Genomic DNA, 18,642 nt, shown 5'->3' on the forward strand with positions numbered 1-18,642 from the left:
ACCTTGCTGGTTACCTATTTTCTGTATAGTAATACTTTGGCCACCTCATGCAAAGAGTTGGCTGATTGGAAAAGACCCTGATGCTGGGAGGGATAGGGGGCAGAAGAACAGGACGACAGAGGATGAGATGGCTGGATAGCATCAGCGACTCAATGGACGTGAGTTTGAGTGAACTCCGGGAGTTGGTGATGGACAGGGAGGCCTGGCATGCTGCGATTCATGGGGTCGCAAAGAGTTGGACACGACTGAGCTACTGAACTGAACTGAACTGAATGTGTATCTGTTAAACATACACTCCTTATTTATTCCTCCCCCAGTTTCTACTTTGGTAACCATATGTTAGTTTTCTATGCCTGTGAGTCTGTTTGTTTTGTGAATAAGTTCATTTGTAGATCCAAATTTTTAAGCAAGCATCTCCACGTCAGAGAATTCCTGAAATAGGACTTGACTCTCAAAGCCTTTGGGTTTTCTTTTTCTTTATTTACTTGTTGTTTAGAAGGGCTTACTAAACCTTTCTGAACCCACACTTAGGAAAATCACCCAAGTTTTGTTTCTTCCAGCTGGAAGTTTTGAGATGCAGAGACCAATCCAAAACACTAGTATTTGGCCAATGGCTTGAACAAAACACTTGGAAAAAATGCTCATTTTAAGAGCCAACATATTATCTGGGCCTTTGGCTTCCATCCCCAGTAGACCTGTGTCTTCCACTGTTGTGAGGAAAGAGAGAGTGAATTTTTTATTTGTGTGAATCCATTTTCATGCCTCTGGGAAATCAGTCTCTCCAGCCATGCATTTCTCCAGTGGCTGGTCCCTGATGCACGCTCGTCTCTCTGTGCAGGGTCCTTGAATCTGTGCTTCCCTCTGCCTGGTGCTTTACCTGGATCACACACTAGTGCCTCTAAGGTATCTCATGCTTCAGGCTTCATGTCCTCAGAGTGGCCTTCCTTGGCCTCCATGGCCGCCTCGAGTGTCCCATCAGAACTGTCCTTGCCCCACTGAACTCTTTTTGTTGTTGCTGTTGAAACTTTTGCAAAGGTCTGTGTGAGGAGTTTCCCCAGTGATCCAGTGGTGAAGAACCTGCCTTGCAGTGCAGGGGATGCAGGTTTGATTCCTGATCAGGGAACTAAGATCCCACATATCTTGGAGCAACCAAGCCTGTGCACCACAACTAGAGAGTCCATGAGCCACAAAGAAGACCCAACACAGCCAAAATAAATAAATAAATTTTTTAAAATAAAAGGTCTATGTGAAGAGTTGACTCATTGGAAAAGACTCTGATGCTGGGAGGGATTGGGGGCAGGAGGAGAAGGGGATGACCCAGGATGAGATGGCTGGATGGCATCACGGACTCAATGGACGTGAGTCTGAGTGAACTCCGGGAGTTGGTGATGGACAGGGAGGCCTGGCGTGCTGCGATTCATGGGGTCGCAAAGAGTCGGACACGATTGAGCAACTAAACTGAACTGAACTGAACTGAACTGAACTGATGTGAATATTTGATTAATATTCATAATGAAGAGTGCCCAGATCCAGATCTCTGGGTACCATGCCCCATCTGCCCAATTTCCATCTTCTTTCCCTTCCAAGGTCCAGCACCTGAGACTTTCTTAGCGAATCCCACTTTGCCTACCTGTGCAGATGCCAGAACACGCCTGGGATCTACATCCTCCCAGTTCCATTCAGTCGCTCAGTCGTGTCCGACTCTTTGCGACCCCATGAACTGCAGTACACCAGGCCTCCCTGTCCATCACCAACTCCCGGAGTTCACTCAGACTCACGTCCGTCGAATCAGTGATGCCATCCAGCCATCTCATCATCTGTCATCCCCTTCTCCTCCTGACCCCAATCCCTCCCACCATCAGAGTCTTTTCCAATGAGTCAGCTCTTCGCAGGAGGTGGCCAAAGTACTGGAGTTTCAGCTTTAGCAAGGCAACCCTTAACCAGAGTTACAGGAGCTCGCTCATGTCACAGCTTAGCCTTGAATGCCTCCCTATCTTGCTTTCTTAGTTTCATGCCCAGTGGTGTGTGCATGCTAAGTTGCTTCAGTTGTGTCCGACTCTTTGTGACCCTATGGACTGTAGCCTGCCAGGCTCCTGTGTCCATAGGATTCTCCAGGCAAGAGTACTGGAGTGGGTTGCCATGCTCTCCTCCAGGATCTCTCCCATCCAGGGACTGAGCCCTCGTCTCTTGCATCTCCTGCATCACTGCCAGGTTATTATTAGTGAGCCACCGCATGTCCAGTGGAAGAACCAGAGAAGGCCTGAAGAGGAAAGTGTGCGCTAGGCTCAGTTCCCTGCAAGTTTCTTATCTCAGGAAATTCAGACCCTCAGTTCCCTGCTGCCTCCAAAGTCCTGCATATAGTTTTTGTCAGTTCAGCCCAGTGAGCCTGCTGCACACTCTGGGATGTCATATCTCCTGCAGTCTCTGAGAAACATAGTATGCATAGATAACACCCCAAGGGGACAGTGCGGGGACCAGCGTGGGCCAAGCCTCAGTACCCAATCCCCTTCTCTGGGATCTTTGCCTCCTCTCTCGATAACCTGTGATACAGACCAGGGTTCTTGGCCTTCTTACTAAATAGAAATTGATCAGAGGCCAGACAAGAAATTCAAACAAGGCTTTATTGGGGCCCCTGCTACAACAGGAGGGAGTGAGAATAAGCAACAAGCTCCTTGCTCACCAGCTTCCCAAGGTGGGAGTGAGCTGGTTCCTTACATGGGGTGAGGGTAGGGGTGTGTTCAGAGGTCAGGCTGGAGGTGTGGCCTCGGTGGTCTGCCCACCCTTTAGGTGGTATTGAGTGCAGGGGGCATACGAAGTACCCTGCTTTTGCTCCCAACACCCTGTTTTTGCTCTGGGTTCTGCCGAAGTGGCAGTTGCATTTTTTTGGTCTCTTGTGTCTTGTGGTCCATAATCTGCCCCAGCTGCACATGCACACAGTCAGTTTTAGTCCCTTACAGTTTCTTTGTATTTTGTTGCTCGAGAAACTGTTTGTCCAGGTGCAAACACTGCAGCAAAGTGTCTCAGGTCCCAGGTCCAAGCTTGTCTCAAGCGCAGTTGCTCTCCAACGCCTTGAAACAGCTGGTTTTTGAGCTTCTGGCCACTTGTGTCATTATTATCTATGGAAGAGCTATTTTCTTAAAAAAATTATGTATTTATTTTTGTGTTTCACTGGCTCTTTGTTACTGCATGCAGGCTCTTCTCCAGTTGCGGTGTGTGGGCTTCTCATCGCAGTGGCTTTTCTTATCACTGAGCACGGGCTTCTAGGGATCGAGACCTTCAGTGGCTGCGGCACATGGGTTTAGCTTTCCCGAGGCATGCAGGATCTTCCCGGACCAGAGATGGGATCCGAGCCCCTGCATTGGCAGGCAGATTCTTAACCACTGAGCCACTACGGAAGTCCGGAAGAGCACTTCTGTAAGAGCAAGCCCAGAAAGCAGGCTACTCACTGATTCAAGCTGGCCAACCTCAGCACCTTTCACCTCATCTTCCAGATTTGCCCTCTGGGGAAAGTTGTAAAGTGCAGCTTCCTTTTGGAAAGTGCAGCCGAGGCTGTACACTTGGAAACAAATGGTGCTTTTGTTCAAAGGAGAGCTGAAGCTTTTCCTCCAGGTGGGAGCATACAGACAAGTAACGACTGGGCTGGATTTTAGTCCCCCATCTCCCTCTCCCCCGAGGGGTCCTCTCCTGCAGCCCACAGTCTGTTCCACCCACTTGGGAGCATGATCACCTCCAATCGAGGGCTGTGGAAACTTTCCTGTTAATTATACTTAAAAATCAATATTTGCACTTTGATCTCAACTGTGGAAGAAAAAAGAAATGTGAGGGCAAAAATCTTAGCGGGACATTAGCAAAGCTCCAACAGGGGTGAACTGGGTCATTTTTACAAATGATTTACAGTACTCTTGGGCTACTTTTAAAATCAGAAAGATAGTTTAAAAGTCATATTGATAATGATATACTTTCAAAATATGAATAAAACTATGGAAAATCATGTCCATCATTTGGGGAAAAACACTGCAGCATGTGTAAAAGATGAGCTATTAATTTTTATTTCTAGGAGGAGGGACCAGAGGCCTTTTTTCTTCATTTCTTCTACTTTTCTTCTTTTTCTGGATTTTGTATCATGACCTTGAATTACTCTTTTTGTCGGTTTTATTACATTTTTAACACAAGAAAAGATATGTGAAGCTTGTATTAGTGTAATAATTAAGACCAGTCTTTGGAGACATGATCTTGGGTTTGAGCCCTGGCTCGGCTAGTCCCTAGTCTTGACCTTGAGAAGAATGGTCTGAGTCTGTTTCCTCATCTCTAATATGGCGGGGAGGGGTAACACACCTGCCTCAGAGAGTCATTGTAAGTGAATGACAACATACATTTAAGGATGCCTAACACTGAGTCTGCCCCAGACTTGTTAAATGGAGTCTCATTATTACTCTCCTTGTAGTTATTGTTAATATTTTTAAATTACTGCCATAACTTATTATTGACAATAATAAGAATTAATGCTGATAAATATTATAGTTGACCCTCCAACAACATGGGTTTGAACTGTGAGGGTCCACTTCTATGTGATTTTTTTACTATAGTGAATGCTACAGTCTTGAAAGATCCGCGGTTGTTGTTTAGTCTGATACAACGAGACCCTGGTCACCTGAAATGATTAACAGAAGATTTTTAATGATTGTTGGAGTCACTAATGTAGACCAGAGTAGCCAAATACTCCATTTATTCTGATGAGATTCCAGTTTTAAAAGCAGGACAGTTCCAGGGGCAATGGGATCCGTTGGTCCCCACCATGGACTCAGCTCTACGGGCACCAGAGCAGGTGCTCCCTGAGGGAGGAAGGTGCCACCCATCCTCATTGACTCGGGTGCTCAGAACCTGGGTCACTCAGTCGTACTGAGTGGACCACAGAGGTATCTTCCCAAGGCCAGCAGCTGGACCTTTCGGAGTATAACTTGGGGCAGAAATGAAGCAACTAGCGTTAGATTCAGCCACAGTCCTCTTTCTCTTTATGTGAAGCCTGAGTTTTTTAAAAGCAAAATGTGAGTTAGCTAGGCAGAGAGCTTGATTTAGGAGCGGATGTGGTTCCCACAGAGATCTTGCAGGCTGTTTTCTTTTGTTGCATATGTACAGGCACACTGAGGGAGCATAGAACTCTTCTGGTGCCTCAATTAAGAAATACTCACAACATATTAATTCCATTGGCTTCTCACAGACTCCCCCATAATGATATAGACACCAGCCCCAAAGCCCAGGCAAATCCATAAAGACAGAGAGTAGATTGGTGGTTGCCTGGGGCTGGGAATTTGGTTCTGGGCGAAAGGGAAGTGAATCTAAAGAGTATGGAGCTTCTTTTGTGGATGATGAAAAGTTTCTAAAATTGATGTGATGCCACTCTGTGAATATACTAAAACCCATTGAATTGTATACTCTAAATGAGTCCACTTCATGTTATGTGAATTATGTCTCAATAAAGCTGTTATTAGTATGTTTTCTCAAAAAACTGAAAATAGAGCTACCCTATAACCTAGCTATTGCACTCCTGGCTTTATATCTGAAAAACACAGAAAAACTAATTTAAAAAGATGAGTGAACCCCAATGTTCATAGTAGCATTACGCATAATTGCCAAAATATGCACACAATGTAAGTATCCATCAACAGATGAATGGATGAAGAAGATGTGGATAAATGGATAAAGTATATATGGAATACTATGCAGCGATGAAAAAGAGTGAAATATTGTCATCTGCAATAACATGGATGGACTTGGAGGGTATTATGCTTAGTGAAATAAGTTAGACGGACAAACACCATATGATGTCACTTACATGTGGAATCAAAAAAAAACACAGCAAACCAGTGAATAAAACAAAAAAGAAGCAGACTTGGAGAGAACAATCTAGTAGTTACCTGTGGGGAGAGGGAAGTGGGACAGGGTAAAATAGGGGGAGGGGATTAGGAGGTACAAACTATTGGGTATAAATAAGCTATAAAGATATACTGTACACCACCAGGGAATGTAGCCAATATTTTGTAATAATTGCAGACAGAAAGTAATCTTTAAAAGTTATTCACAATTTTTTAAAAATTAAAAAAAAACAGCTATTAAAAAAAAAGCCTCATCTTCTCTTCCCTCAACTAGCCAACAGCCACCACAATCCCACTGAAACTTCAAGCAACAATAAATGCAAGACCGGTTAGAATAAAAGTACACCTTTCCCCCAGATGAGAGTTTCAACACAGTTTCCCGTTCGATGTCAAGGCTCTCTTTCATGTTTGATGTAAATTGGAAGTTCACAAGTGGGGCACCTCTGACCAACGGTATCAGCATCACTCTGGAACTCTTGAGGAATGCACATTTCCCCCTGGTGATCCCGAGCACGTTCAGTTGAGAACCCCTGGAGTAGATAACAGCGGACAGATGACTGAAAGTTTCCTTATGAGGAATTACTTGGATCAGCCAAGAAAGCAAGAGGAAAACAAGCCAACAAACAGAGTATTGTTTTCCTTCCAGCCTAGCAGACAGGTTTATTTCTTCAGCATGTTGTACATTTGATGGGGAGAAATAGTAATAGGAGTTAAGTGAAATAAGAGACAGCCCACAGGACACTGACTTGTCAAGCCACGGAAAATGTTTTAATGACAATTGGCATCACAGGTATAAATAAATAGCTCCTTTTTACTGTCTATAATATGTGCTAGAAATATCTTTTGAAAAGGTCCAGTCTAGGTTATGAGGCTTCCAGGACCCTTTCTTAGCTATCACTTTTAGTAATTAAAAAAATAAAAACAGGAAGCAACCCCAGTAGCTGCAGGCACCGCTATGTTGAGAGGATCACGTGACCGCCTGGAGTCTTCCTCGCCAGCGTCTGCAGACGCTGAGAGTCCGGCAGACCGGACTCTGAGGGTTTATGACCCTAGTTTCTCTCTGCCTCATAGGCTTCTCTTTGTGTGTGCTAAATCGCTTCGGTACTGTCCGACTCTCTGCGACCCAATGGACCATAGCCTGCCAGGCTCCACTGTCCATGGGATCACGCTTCACTTTGGATGAATGCATTTTGCAATGTGCTGCTACACAATTAGGCTGTTAAAAAAACCACAGTTGACTGACAATCTAACATAGATTTTTGTCTTTTCCCTTTATGCTGGTATGCCCTGCTCAACAAAGTGAGAAAAACAACAGAAAAGCCCTCCAGCACTTTTTTGATCCTTGCTCATTTCATGATATCAGTGTCTTGGGTCAGGTCTACCCTTTGAGGTTGGCGCTGATTACTGGTGTGGATAGATTCCAGATTGTGGCTCTGACCTCATCTTCTTCTGATAGAAGTATCCCTAGGGCACCACTGATGGAGTCACTGAGGGGTCAGGGGTCCCTGGCTGGGCTCTGTGCAACTGGCCCCTGCCACTGTCCCACCCACTGTTTTTGGCCCTGAGGAGGGTGAAGGTGACCTTCCCCCCATCCCCACAAAGGCTTTGAGAACTCCCTCTAATTGTAGAAACCCAGCAGATATCAACAAGGCTGGATGGATAAAGCAAAGCATCAAACATAATACTTAAAGAATGGATTAACTGACATTGTTTCTAAAAATTTATCTGTTGTATAGGAATATAACTTGTTTAATTTAGGAAAATATATCATTTGATCCTCAGGAATAAACATTAAGCATAAATCAAATATAAGTCTAAGACACAAAAAGAAAAAAAGGGAAAAAAGAGAATATGGGAAAAGAAAAGATTATTAAGATGTAAAAATCTTCCAGTCTATCCCAAGAGACAACCCGTATTCAGAAATGTCTCCTCCCCAAGCCCAGGGTGACAGTCAAAGGCTGTCCTTGGAAAAAGAAAATTGAATTAAAATGGAAAATGTCTCTAAGCAGGCCCTAGTTTTATATTTTTGATCCTTTATTAGAAATATAAACAGATGATTACTTCTGTCTCTTTTTATTTGTCTTTTTTTTTTTTTTTTGCTTTTTTTTTTTAACAAATACTTTTTGGTAGCTTGTCTGGGTTATATTTTGACTCATAAAATAACCTTCCTAATTTGGCCTTGCACAGTTAAAATGTCTCCATCAGCTCCGTTCCCAGAGTGTTTTTCTGCCGACTTGAAAGGTCTGCCATCATCGACCTCTGATCACAAAACTGTCCCTTCCCGGCTTCAGAACTTCCAACTATGAATAGTTTCGAAAACGGGGCCCAAAGAGTCTCTGCTGAGTCCCAGTTCTACCGTGGAGCTGAAGGAGGGCGTCCAGGCGCTGGTCCTTCGACCAGAGGGGCCTACACTTTGTCCTTGAACTTCTCCAGATAGTCTCTGAGTTCTTTGGGGGCACCCACGCCCACGTCCTGGCACACCCATTTGATGTCCTCCTCCGTCCCACCCAGGATGGAGTTGACGGTGGGGCAGCCGTCGTCGGCGGGGATGGTGGTGAAGGTGGTGAATTTCACCTTTTTCCTCTTGGAGGTGGGCGAGTGCAGGGGCTCGTGTTTCTGGTCCCTGCCCTGTTTGACCCCCGAGTCGGCCGGCCTGGGGATCTGGCTCTGCCCCTGCTTTTGGGAACCTCCGTTGAGCAGGAGGCGGTTGCTCTCCTCAAAGGCCCCAGGCCCGCGGTCTATGATGGTCGTGTGCTCGTCCTGCGGCGGAGAGCCATCACCCACGTTCTCCAGGAGCTCTGCCTCATTGCCCAGCCATACCCAGTCATGCGAGTGGGTCACGGAGGCCTGGCCTTCCAGGGGCACCTGCTTGTGCCTGTACTTGAGGGCGAAGGTGGCGCAGTTGATGAGGAAGACGAGGATTGCCAGGCAGAAGACCCCCAGGAGGGCATACATGCCGATCTCCAGATCGCTCAGGCCGCGGGGAGTCTGCACCAGGTCGCCGGCCCCGCGCCCGCCCCCCGCCTGGGGCAGGTCCACCTGCGCAGGGAAGTTGGCGAAGTCGATGGGGATGGTCTGCAGCTGGCCCTCCCCCGCCAGCCGGCCCCCGTCCAGCCGGCTGTTCTTGCCCACCTTGTTGTCCAGCAGTGACTTGGCCGTGGGGTTGCCCCTCCGGAGGACCCCTTCCTCACGTTCCGCGGAGGAGCTGCCGTAGAAGGGTCCTTCCTGGGCCTTCTGCCGCCGGTCGCTGGCGTGGTTCTTGATCTCAGCCTCCTCGTAGTCCACACCTGGGCTGGAGTTGGCGTCGTTCTGCCCGAACTTGACCCTGACGCTCCCCACGCCGACCGCCAGGACGCTCTTGCGTTTGGATTTTTGGCAGGCCTCTGCGATGGTCAGGTCCACGCGAACCAGGGGTCCCTGGCCTTCGCCTTCGGCCATCACAGTGGGCCACCTGGGCGAGCGGGGCTGGGGGACGGACACAATGGCCTCGTCCAGGGAGGTGGCCGTCAGGGTGAAGTCCTTGGTGTCGTAGATGTCCAGGGGCGTCACGGAGCCATCGCTGAACTGGAGCCAAGTGCTGACCACAGCTTCCTGTGGGGAGAGAGGCAGTTAGAAAATCCACGGGGGATAGAAGGAGGTGAGAATGGGGGAGACGCCTCTTCTCTTAGGATCCTGCATCCCGCTCCTGCCCCTACCAATCCTAACGGAGAACCCAAACACTCAGGGGCAGGACTGAAAATCCAGACCTGATGTTGGATGAAGCTGGGAGAAAAAACATCCAGAGTTTATATCAAGATCTGAGAGACAGCTTAATTGAAATAAGAACAAAAGCAGATAGGCAATGACAGCTCCAGCATAATCCTTACCAGGGGGAAAAGACCCCATAAAAAGCCCTCACTGAATTAAGGCTCCATTACATTTATTAAGGAAGACTTCACTTGAGCGTGTCCTTGGAGCCTTCACATTTCCTGCCCCTCACTCTGATGCACCAGCTTTCCTTCTCATCAGAATCCTTGTGATGACACTGAGTTCAGTGTATTCCATTCTCTGCATAATCCATGGTAACCTTTTCATCTCAAGATCCTTAACCACCACTGCAAAGTCCCTTTTGATACATAAGGTGACTTATTCACAGGGTCTAGGAATTAGATGTGGCAATCTTTGGTGTACCATTATTCCACCTACCATGGGAGTGATGGTAGCTAAGATGTCCATAGTGATTCCTGGGTACCAGCCCCTGTTCTAAGTCATTTTCATTAGCAACTCGTTTAATCTTCCCATCATTGTACAAGGTAGATTCTATTATCCATATTTCTCATTCTGCAGGTGAGTAGATTGAAACATGGTAAGGACCCAAGGCTTGCCCAAGTTTGCAGAGCTAACTGACAGAGTTGGGGTTGAATCCAGGCAGTTTGTCTTGAGTCTTAACCATGGTTGCTAGTTAGTTTCCTGGCTGCCTTTGACTCTGAGGTCACTGACCAGGCCAGGGACTACAGGAGACAATTGTGTTGTGTCTGGAATTCTTCCCAGTCCTCTAAGAACAGGCCCTGAGTGGTCTAATTTTCATTCATCTGGTCATTCCAGGGACATGTATTAAAAGCCTCTTCTGTGTCAGGCCACGTGCCAGCACTGAGTAGTCTTTAGAAAATTGACAGATAATAAACAATACACAGCAGTTTAACTAATGAGAACCTACTGTATAGCTCAGGAAACTCTACTCAGTGCTCTGTGGTGACCTAAATGGGAAGGAAATCCAAAAGAGAGGTGATATATGTATACATAGAGCTGATTCACTTTGCTGTACAGCAGAAACTAACACAACATTGTAAAGCAACTATACTCCAATAAAAATTAATTTAAAAAAAGCAATACACAACTGTTTATCATGGCAGGCTGGGATGTTTACTGGAGCTGGGCTGGGGTGTTAGTTCTGCATAAGTTTGACGTGCTAAGTTTTACTTTTAATGTTTGGTTTAATGATAGGGAGGAAAGAAGGTGATTGGAGATCAGGAGAGAGATGGGTGGGTACTGGCTGTGAAATGACTAGGATAACTCCTATTGGACAATCTACTGGCTGTTATGAAGGAGAAGCAAGAAGCAGAGTAGGGAAGGAAAGGGGCAGTGATCTTATGGTTGGGAAGAGCTGATGGAACTCCAGGGGTCTGCTATGGGTAAAGGAGCAGTGTTTCTTCTAATTCTGGCCGCTGGACCCTATGACAAAAGGCACAGAGTTTGAAGTGGGAGTTTTGAATTAAATGCACGGATCCATTGCTTCCCTGGGAACAACTTTCTTTAAATCAGTTCTTCTGGGCCTCAGTTTCCCCCAACTGAAAGTGGGAAGGTGAATACAGTAAGTCCCCTACATACAAACAAGTTCAGTCCCAAGAGTGAATTTGTTCATAAGTCCAACAAATTTAGCCTAGGTACCCAACAAACACAATTGGCTATATACTACTGTACTGTGATAGGTTTATAATACTTTTCACACAAATAATACATAAAAAGCAAGCAATCACAAAAAATAAGGAAAACATTTTTAACTTCACAGTACAGGAACTTGAAAAGTATAGTACGGTACCAGCTACATCACTGCTGCTTTTGCACTTGCTTCCAGACATCCTGGGCTTGAAATAAAGATACTGCACTGCTGTATACAGTAGGGCACAGTAAAGCACACAAAAGCACAACCCCTTGTAGAGGATGCACACATGTGACAATGGACACCAGACACGTGAACTAAGGTATGTGATTGGACATGCAAACACACGTTTGCATCTTTGAAAGTTTAAAACTTGAAGGTTCACGTGTAGAGGACTTAAGTACCTAAAGGTTCTGAGATGAACATCTATTTGGCCCATCCAGTTTCCATTCCTCCTTTCTGATGGGAGCTAGGACACTAATTTTCCTTTCAGACCCATGTCTTTCCTCCATTCGGAGTCCAAGGAGCATGGGTGGGATGGACCCCAGCCTCCAGTTCCAGAAGTGAGCATGTGTTCAAGGTCTGGCCAATCACAACATTCCACTACTGTGATCCCAGTGATTGGCTCAGGAAGGAGCACATGATCCAAACCAGCCAATGGGATGTGATCTCTGGGCTTTTGCTGAAATTAGAGAAGAATTTTATTTCCTCTGGGACTACTGAGTTGGGATGCAAGCTTGGAATGGAGAGTGGCCCTTCTGCAACCACTTAAGTGGTTGCAATCTTAAGCAATCTGCTGGAATCTGAGACCAGCACAGGAGAAAGAAAGTTGACATAGAGAGAGAGAAAGACTCTTAGGAGCATGTGACAACAACAGAGAATGTCATACTCAGCAGATGGCTGAGTATAAACTAGTTAAAAAGTAGGTTCAGTTCAGTTCAGTTGCTCAGTTGTGTCCGACTCTTTGCGACCCCGTAAACCGCAGCACGCCAGGCCTCCCTGTCCTTCACCAACTCCCGGAGTTCACTCAAACTCATGTCCATCGAGTCGGTGATGCCATCCAGCCATCTCATCCTCTGTCATCCCCTTCTCCTCCTGCCCCCAATCCCTCCCAGCATCAGAGTCTTTTCCAATGAGTCAGCTCTTCGCATGAGGTGGCCAAAGTACTGGAGTTTCAGCTTTAGCATCATTCCTTCCAAAGAACACCCAGGACTGATCTCCTTCAGAATGGACTGGTTGGATCTCCTTGCAGTCCAAGGGACTCTCAAGAGTCTTCTCCAACACCACAGTTCAAAAGCATCAATTCTTCAGCACTCAGCTTTCTTCACAGTCCAACTCTCACATCCATACATGACTACTGGAAAAACCATAGCCTTGACTAGACGGACCTTTGTTGGAAAAGTAATGTCTCTCCTTTTGAATATGCTCTCTAGGTTGATCATGACTTTCCTTACAAGGAGTAAGTGTCTTTTAATTTCATGGCTGCAATCAGCATCTGCAGTGATTTTGGAGCCCCCAAAATAAAGTCTGACACTGTTTCCACTGCTTCCCAATCTATTTCCCATGAAGTGATGGGATCAGATGCCATGATCTTAGTTTTCTGAATGTTGAGCTTTAAGCCAACTTTTTCACTCTCCTCTTTCACTTTCATCAAGAGACAGAATGTGGTCCACTGGAGAAGGGAATGGCAAACCACTTCAGTATTCTTGCCTTGAGAACCCCATGAAGAGTATGAAGAGACAAAATGATAGGATACTGAAAGAGGAACTCCCCAGGTCGGTAGGTGCCCAATATGCTACTGGAGATCAGTGGAGAAATAACTCCAGAAAGAATGAAGGGATGGAGCCAAAGCAAAAACAATACCCAGTTGTGGATGTGACTGGTGATAGAAGCAAGGTCTGATGCTGTAAAGAGCAATATTGCACAGGAACCTGGAATGTTAGGTCTATGAATCAAGGCAAAAACTAGGTAAAAAATACAAATGCTGCTGCTGCTAAGTCACTTCAGTCATGTCAGACTCTGTGCGACCCCAGAGATGGCAGCCCACCAGGCTCCCCCGTCCCTGGGATTCTCCAGGCAAGAACACTGGAGTGGGTTGCCATTTCCTTCTCTAATGCATGAAAGTGAAAAGTGAAAGTGAAGTCGCTCAGTTGTGTCCGACTCTTAGCGACCCCATGGACTGCAGCCTAGCAGGCTCCTCCTTCCATGGGATTTTCCAGGCTAGAGTACTGGAGTGGGGTGCCATCGCCTTCTACAAAAAAATACAAATAAGAGATGCAAATTCCTAGGAACCAGAAATTAAAAAAGAAGGCATACTACAGTGATACACATAGGTAACTGTTACTGAGATTGCTTGAGGGGGTGTAGAACTATTCAGAAGACTCATCAGCCAGTGGCTGGGATGTTGATACCCACCTGGGCAAGTGTCAGATGGGCATGAGACCTTTAACATAAAGTTAGGTTTCCTCTCCACATAGGGAGATGAGAAATCCTACCCACTGGATCAGAGACACAGCAAATATGCTCATTTCTGCTCTGAGCACGGGGTGGGAAAATGCCTCCCTGGAAATCAGAACCCCATCCCTTCCCCATAACTGGGTGTGGTGTCTGAAGTTATAGCATCTGATGCTGCAGGAGCTGCAAGCAAAGATGTTAACTTGAAGCTAGACTCACACACATACAAAAATGTACAAGAATTTCTCAGGAACCACATAGAGCAAAGCAACCATGGCTCAAAAAGTGCCCAAGAAAAAAAAAAAGAAAAAACAATCCCTACAAAAGAAGGCACTACCATGAGAGAGAATCATAAAAAATTCACATACAAAGATCAGAAGACAAGGACAATCAAAATAAAACAAACCAATAACAAAAACTAGTTAATGAAAGACAACAGTTAAAGGGAGTTACAAAGAGTAAAAACTACTCGTGGGAAAGACTGGAAAAGAGAACAGGGAGCTGTGGAAAGAACCAAACAGAACTTCTAGATGTGAAAAATCTTCTGGTTGAAATTCATTACTCAGTCTGAATAGCAGATTAGACATGGTTGAGGAGAGAATTAGTTAGTGGGAATTAGTTACTGGGAAACTGAGTCCAGAAATTCACCCAGAATGTAACCTCAGAAACATAAATTGATGAAGCATGGAAAAGGATGGTTGAAGAAATGAGGAAGAGAATGACCAACAGTCTTCTGTTAAGAGTTACAGAAGGAAAGAATATGGGAGAACTTCAAAAGTCAAAGGATTAATGGCTGGACAGTTTCCAGAATTGAGGACAAGTGCCAATAATAAAAATGAAGGCTCCTGAGGACATCCTTGGTGGTGCAAACTCTGCCTTCCAATGCACGCTGTGTGGGTTCTCTCCCTGGTAGGGGAATTAAGATCCCACATGCCATAGGGTGCAGCCAAAATGTTTCTCTTTAAAAAAAAAAAAAACAAACTTGTTTTTACAAAGAACTTTTCATTTTTAAAAAATGGAGGCTTACTTATTTATTTTTTTGGCTATGCAGCTTGGCATGTGGGATCTTAGTTCTCCAACCAGGGATTGAACCTGTATCCCTTTCAGTCAAAGTGTAGAGTCTTAATCACTGGACCACCAGAGAAGTCCTTAAAAATGGAAGTTTCTGTTGACACCACTGGAGCATCTGGATCTAGCTTTACCTAAGGATTCAAATGCTTGGACATGAACTGATAAATTCTTACATCTGTCTTGGCCAGCCCGAGTTAGGTCTCTATCACTGATGGAAAGCCCAGACTAACACCAGCCTCCAGTTAGGACTGAGTGAGAATGTACCTGAAATCTAAAGATGGTGTGTGCTTGCTGTTGGCATCTGCCCATTACCCCACAAAACCTGCCCGCTCGACTTTCACCTGTCAAACCTGCAAGGTGGTCTTGCCAAGAAGCATTCTAACCTCTGAAACCCACGTGGTCATGCCCACAGCCGAAAGGGCTGAAAAATTAACACCCCCCAGAAACAGCCCTCCACTAAGGGCTGATGGGAAAAGTGATTAATATCCCAGCTTCCTTGCCCCTCAGGTATAATGACGCTGCAGTCTTTTCTACACTGGCTGATGGTTTCCCAGGAGATCCAGGCTCCAGTACCCCACAGTGGTGGCTGAGTTGGGAATACACTTTTTTTTTTTAAACTTTTTGTCTTATATTGGAGTACAGTCAACTAACGATGTTATGATAGTTTCAGGTGGACAGCAAAGGGATTCAGCCATACATATACATGTATGCATTCTCACCTAAGCTCCCCTCCCATCCAGGCTGCCACGTAACATTGAGGAGAGGTCCCTGTGCTATACAGTAAGTCCTTGTTGGTTATCCATTTTAAATATAGCAGTGGGTACATGTTCATCCTAAACTCCCTAACTATTCCTTCGCCCATCCTTCCCCGTGGCAACTACAAGCGCAGGGTACACACTCTTTCGGCTGTCTTACCTTCCTCCTTTCCCTCCCTTCCAGACTCCCTTCTAGGGTTCCCTTCACTGCCCAGATGAAGTCCTGGCATGCAGATCCTTATCTCAGGCTCAGCTTCTGGGGGGAACCAAACCTAAGACACGAGTGGCTCAGGAATTTTGTTTCCTGCCCTCCTCTCCTTTAGCTTCATCAACTGAGAAATCACACCATTGGCCAGACTCCCTTCTAAAGCCTCAGCTGAATGCATTCATGCTGTGGGAGACCTCATTTCTCTTGACTATTCTAGCTTTCTTCAGAACTAATAGGGCACGGGGAAGTATAATACGATTGCCCTCATATTCATGGCAAACCTTTGGAATTTCAAAGTTGGAAATATCAAGAACAAGAGGCCAGCCTTCCACACTCCAAGGACTGAGATAAAACACTGGTAACGCACTGTGCCAGTTCATCTTGGCTGACTTTTCATCTAGAGCTCATTTTTCTTTACCAACTCGAGACAGCGAACGAACTTAACATCAAACAAGCCCCCCCTGAACAGCAGACAATCCGAATTAAGCCCTCAGAACACTGCAGGCTTGCCAGCATCCATCTCCATCAGCCCTGCTGTGTGACTGAGACCAGGTCTTTCCATTAGCTCATGACAGTAAGGTTGGAACATAGGGGTTGTCTGGGGAGAAGCCAGCACATTTCCCTAAAGATGAGAAATTCTGAAATACTTAAAATAACACACGCCCGGGCATGATTTAGAGCTCCTATTCTTTCAAGAGTCATGTCTGCAAATTGAATGAACTCCATCCATAAATCCCGGTAGGCAGCGCTGGGGCCCTCCAATTACCATCAGCCGATGAAGACAGATGGGTGATCCTGGAAGCTGATGGGTGGCCTTGCCCCACGCCAGGGAGGTGGCAATGCCAATCGTCCCCTAATTAATTACCAGTTCTCGGCAAATAGCTTCATGCCTTCTGCTTTGTCTCCCCACTTTCTTCCTCTGCTCTTTCTAAACCAGCCAACACCATGCCAGTGTCCTGTCCCAGGGAGAGGTGAGCAGAGGTGCCAGCACTGTGAGCTGGATGTGGATGAGAACCCCCTACAGGTCCCTGCTGGTGATGCTCTGGAACAAAGCCAGGCGGTGGTGGTTGCTCAGTTGCTAAGTCACGTGTCTTTGTGACCCCCATGGACTGCAGCACGGCAGAATCCTCTGTCCCTCGCTATCTCTGGGAGTTTGTTCAAATTCACGGCCATTGAGTCACTGATGCCATCCAATCATCTCATCCTCTGTTGCCCCTTTCTCCTCCTGCCCTCAATCCTTCCCAGCATCAGAGTCTTTTCCAGTGAGTCAGCTCTTTGCATCAGGTGGTCAAAGTATTGGAGTCTCACCTTCAGCAATAGTCCTTCCAATGAATATTCAGGACTGATTTCCTTTAGGACTGACTGGTTAGATCTCCTTGCTGCCCAAGGGACCCTCAAGAGAATTCTCCAGCACCATAGTTTGAAAGCATCAATTCTTCAGTGCTCAGCCTTCTCACATCCATAACATGACTGCAGGAAAAACCATAGCTTTGACTAGATGGACCTTTGTTGGCAAAGTAATGCTTCTGCTTTTTAATACGCTGTCTAGGTCTGTCATAGCTTTTCTTCCAAAGAGCAAGTATCTTTCAGTTTCATGGCTGCAGTCTCCATCTGCAGTGATTTTGGAGCCCAAGAAAATGAAGTCTTTCACTGTTCCTACTTTCCCCCCTTCTATTTCCAGGTCCCTGCTGGTGATAGTCTGGAACAAAGCCAGGTAGCAACAGCTGAATTTCTGGAATGGTCCACCCTATTCCTTTGAACCTGAGAACGTGATGAGATGTCCCTCTTATGATGCTATAGGCACAGGTGAAGTTAGGGAGAGCTGCCTAGCTGAGCTGGGTGGGTCTGCTGTAGTCATATGAACATTTGGAAGCAGAAGAGCTTTTCTGGATGGTGACAGAGGGAAACTCAGAGGTTGCAAGCATGGAAAGGACTCTAGTGGTTCTGTAGATGGTGCATGGTGTGGGCAGAGAGAAGGAAGTGGAGAGAGGCTCCCGGCCAGCAGCAACAAACCTAGGAACCTCAGGCATTCAACTGCACAGAGCTGGATTTCGCCAACCACTCCAGTGAGAGTGGAAGTGGATTCGTCCCCAGAGCATCCTGCTACGATGCTCTGCTCTCAGCCTGTGGACCCCAGAGCATGGCATCCCGCTCAGCCCACTTGGATTCCCGACCCACAGAACTGTGAATGACAGTGGGTATTGTCTGAAGCAGCTGGCTTTCTGAGAGTTTGCTGCCCAGATGGTTCATCCACCTCTGGGCACTGGGTACCACTCTTCCAGTTCATCACAGACCCCACTGCTTGGACTTCCAAGCCACGTGGATTTTACACAGCCAGCATCACTTCCTCCTGGAACGTGGTTTGGCTACCCTGCCCCCATCCCCTTTGGCTAGATCAGGTAAGGACCCCTTACCTGTTTAGGGGCCCGCAGCAGCTCCTCAGCTGTGGCCACAGCTATGACAGCCCTGCTGTTCTCCATGCTGGGGTGGAGGGTGACAGACAGCCCAGCCACGAGCTGGATGGCCAGGTCTGACACCGCGACTTTGTCATCCAACACAGTGACGGTCTTCTCAGCCAGGATGGAGTCGGACAGAGGGGACAGCACCTGGGGGACGGGCAGACACAGACCATCCATCACATCTGCTTCTGGACGGATGTTGGAGCCTTTCCCAGCTATGCTTTGCCCATCCGTACAGGGTACAGAATAGAGTGGGAAGGAGCAAGAACGTCCCTCTATACATTATCCTGTGTTATGTGAGAATCAGATAAAGTCACTCTTCCCTGTGACACTCTAGCTCTATCTTTTGGAAACTTGACCTAACTATTAAAATCCATTGTGTCTTTGAAAGGAAATGACCCTC

General features: G+C 46.4%; 1 protein-coding gene across 1 annotated transcript in view; it reads right to left on the reverse strand.

Moving 5' to 3' along the window:
* Positions 1-6,619: 6,619 nt before the first annotated feature.
* TMEM132C (transmembrane protein 132C) overlaps positions 6,620-18,642 on the reverse strand; it is a 443,620-nt gene continuing 431,597 nt past the window's right edge. Inside the window, exons 8-9 of the mRNA XM_069558655.1 lie at positions 18,195-18,386; positions 6,620-9,464 (exon numbers count right to left, since the gene is read on the reverse strand). Coding sequence (XP_069414756.1) covers positions 8,280-9,464; positions 18,195-18,386 — 1,377 coding nt within the window. The 3' untranslated portion in view covers positions 6,620-8,279. The remainder of the gene's footprint in view (positions 9,465-18,194; positions 18,387-18,642) is intronic.

This window comes from Ovis canadensis, chromosome 17 (genome assembly GCF_042477335.2).
Source record: "Ovis canadensis isolate MfBH-ARS-UI-01 breed Bighorn chromosome 17, ARS-UI_OviCan_v2, whole genome shotgun sequence".
In the NCBI taxonomy this organism is placed as follows: domain Eukaryota; kingdom Metazoa; phylum Chordata; class Mammalia; order Artiodactyla; family Bovidae; genus Ovis; species Ovis canadensis.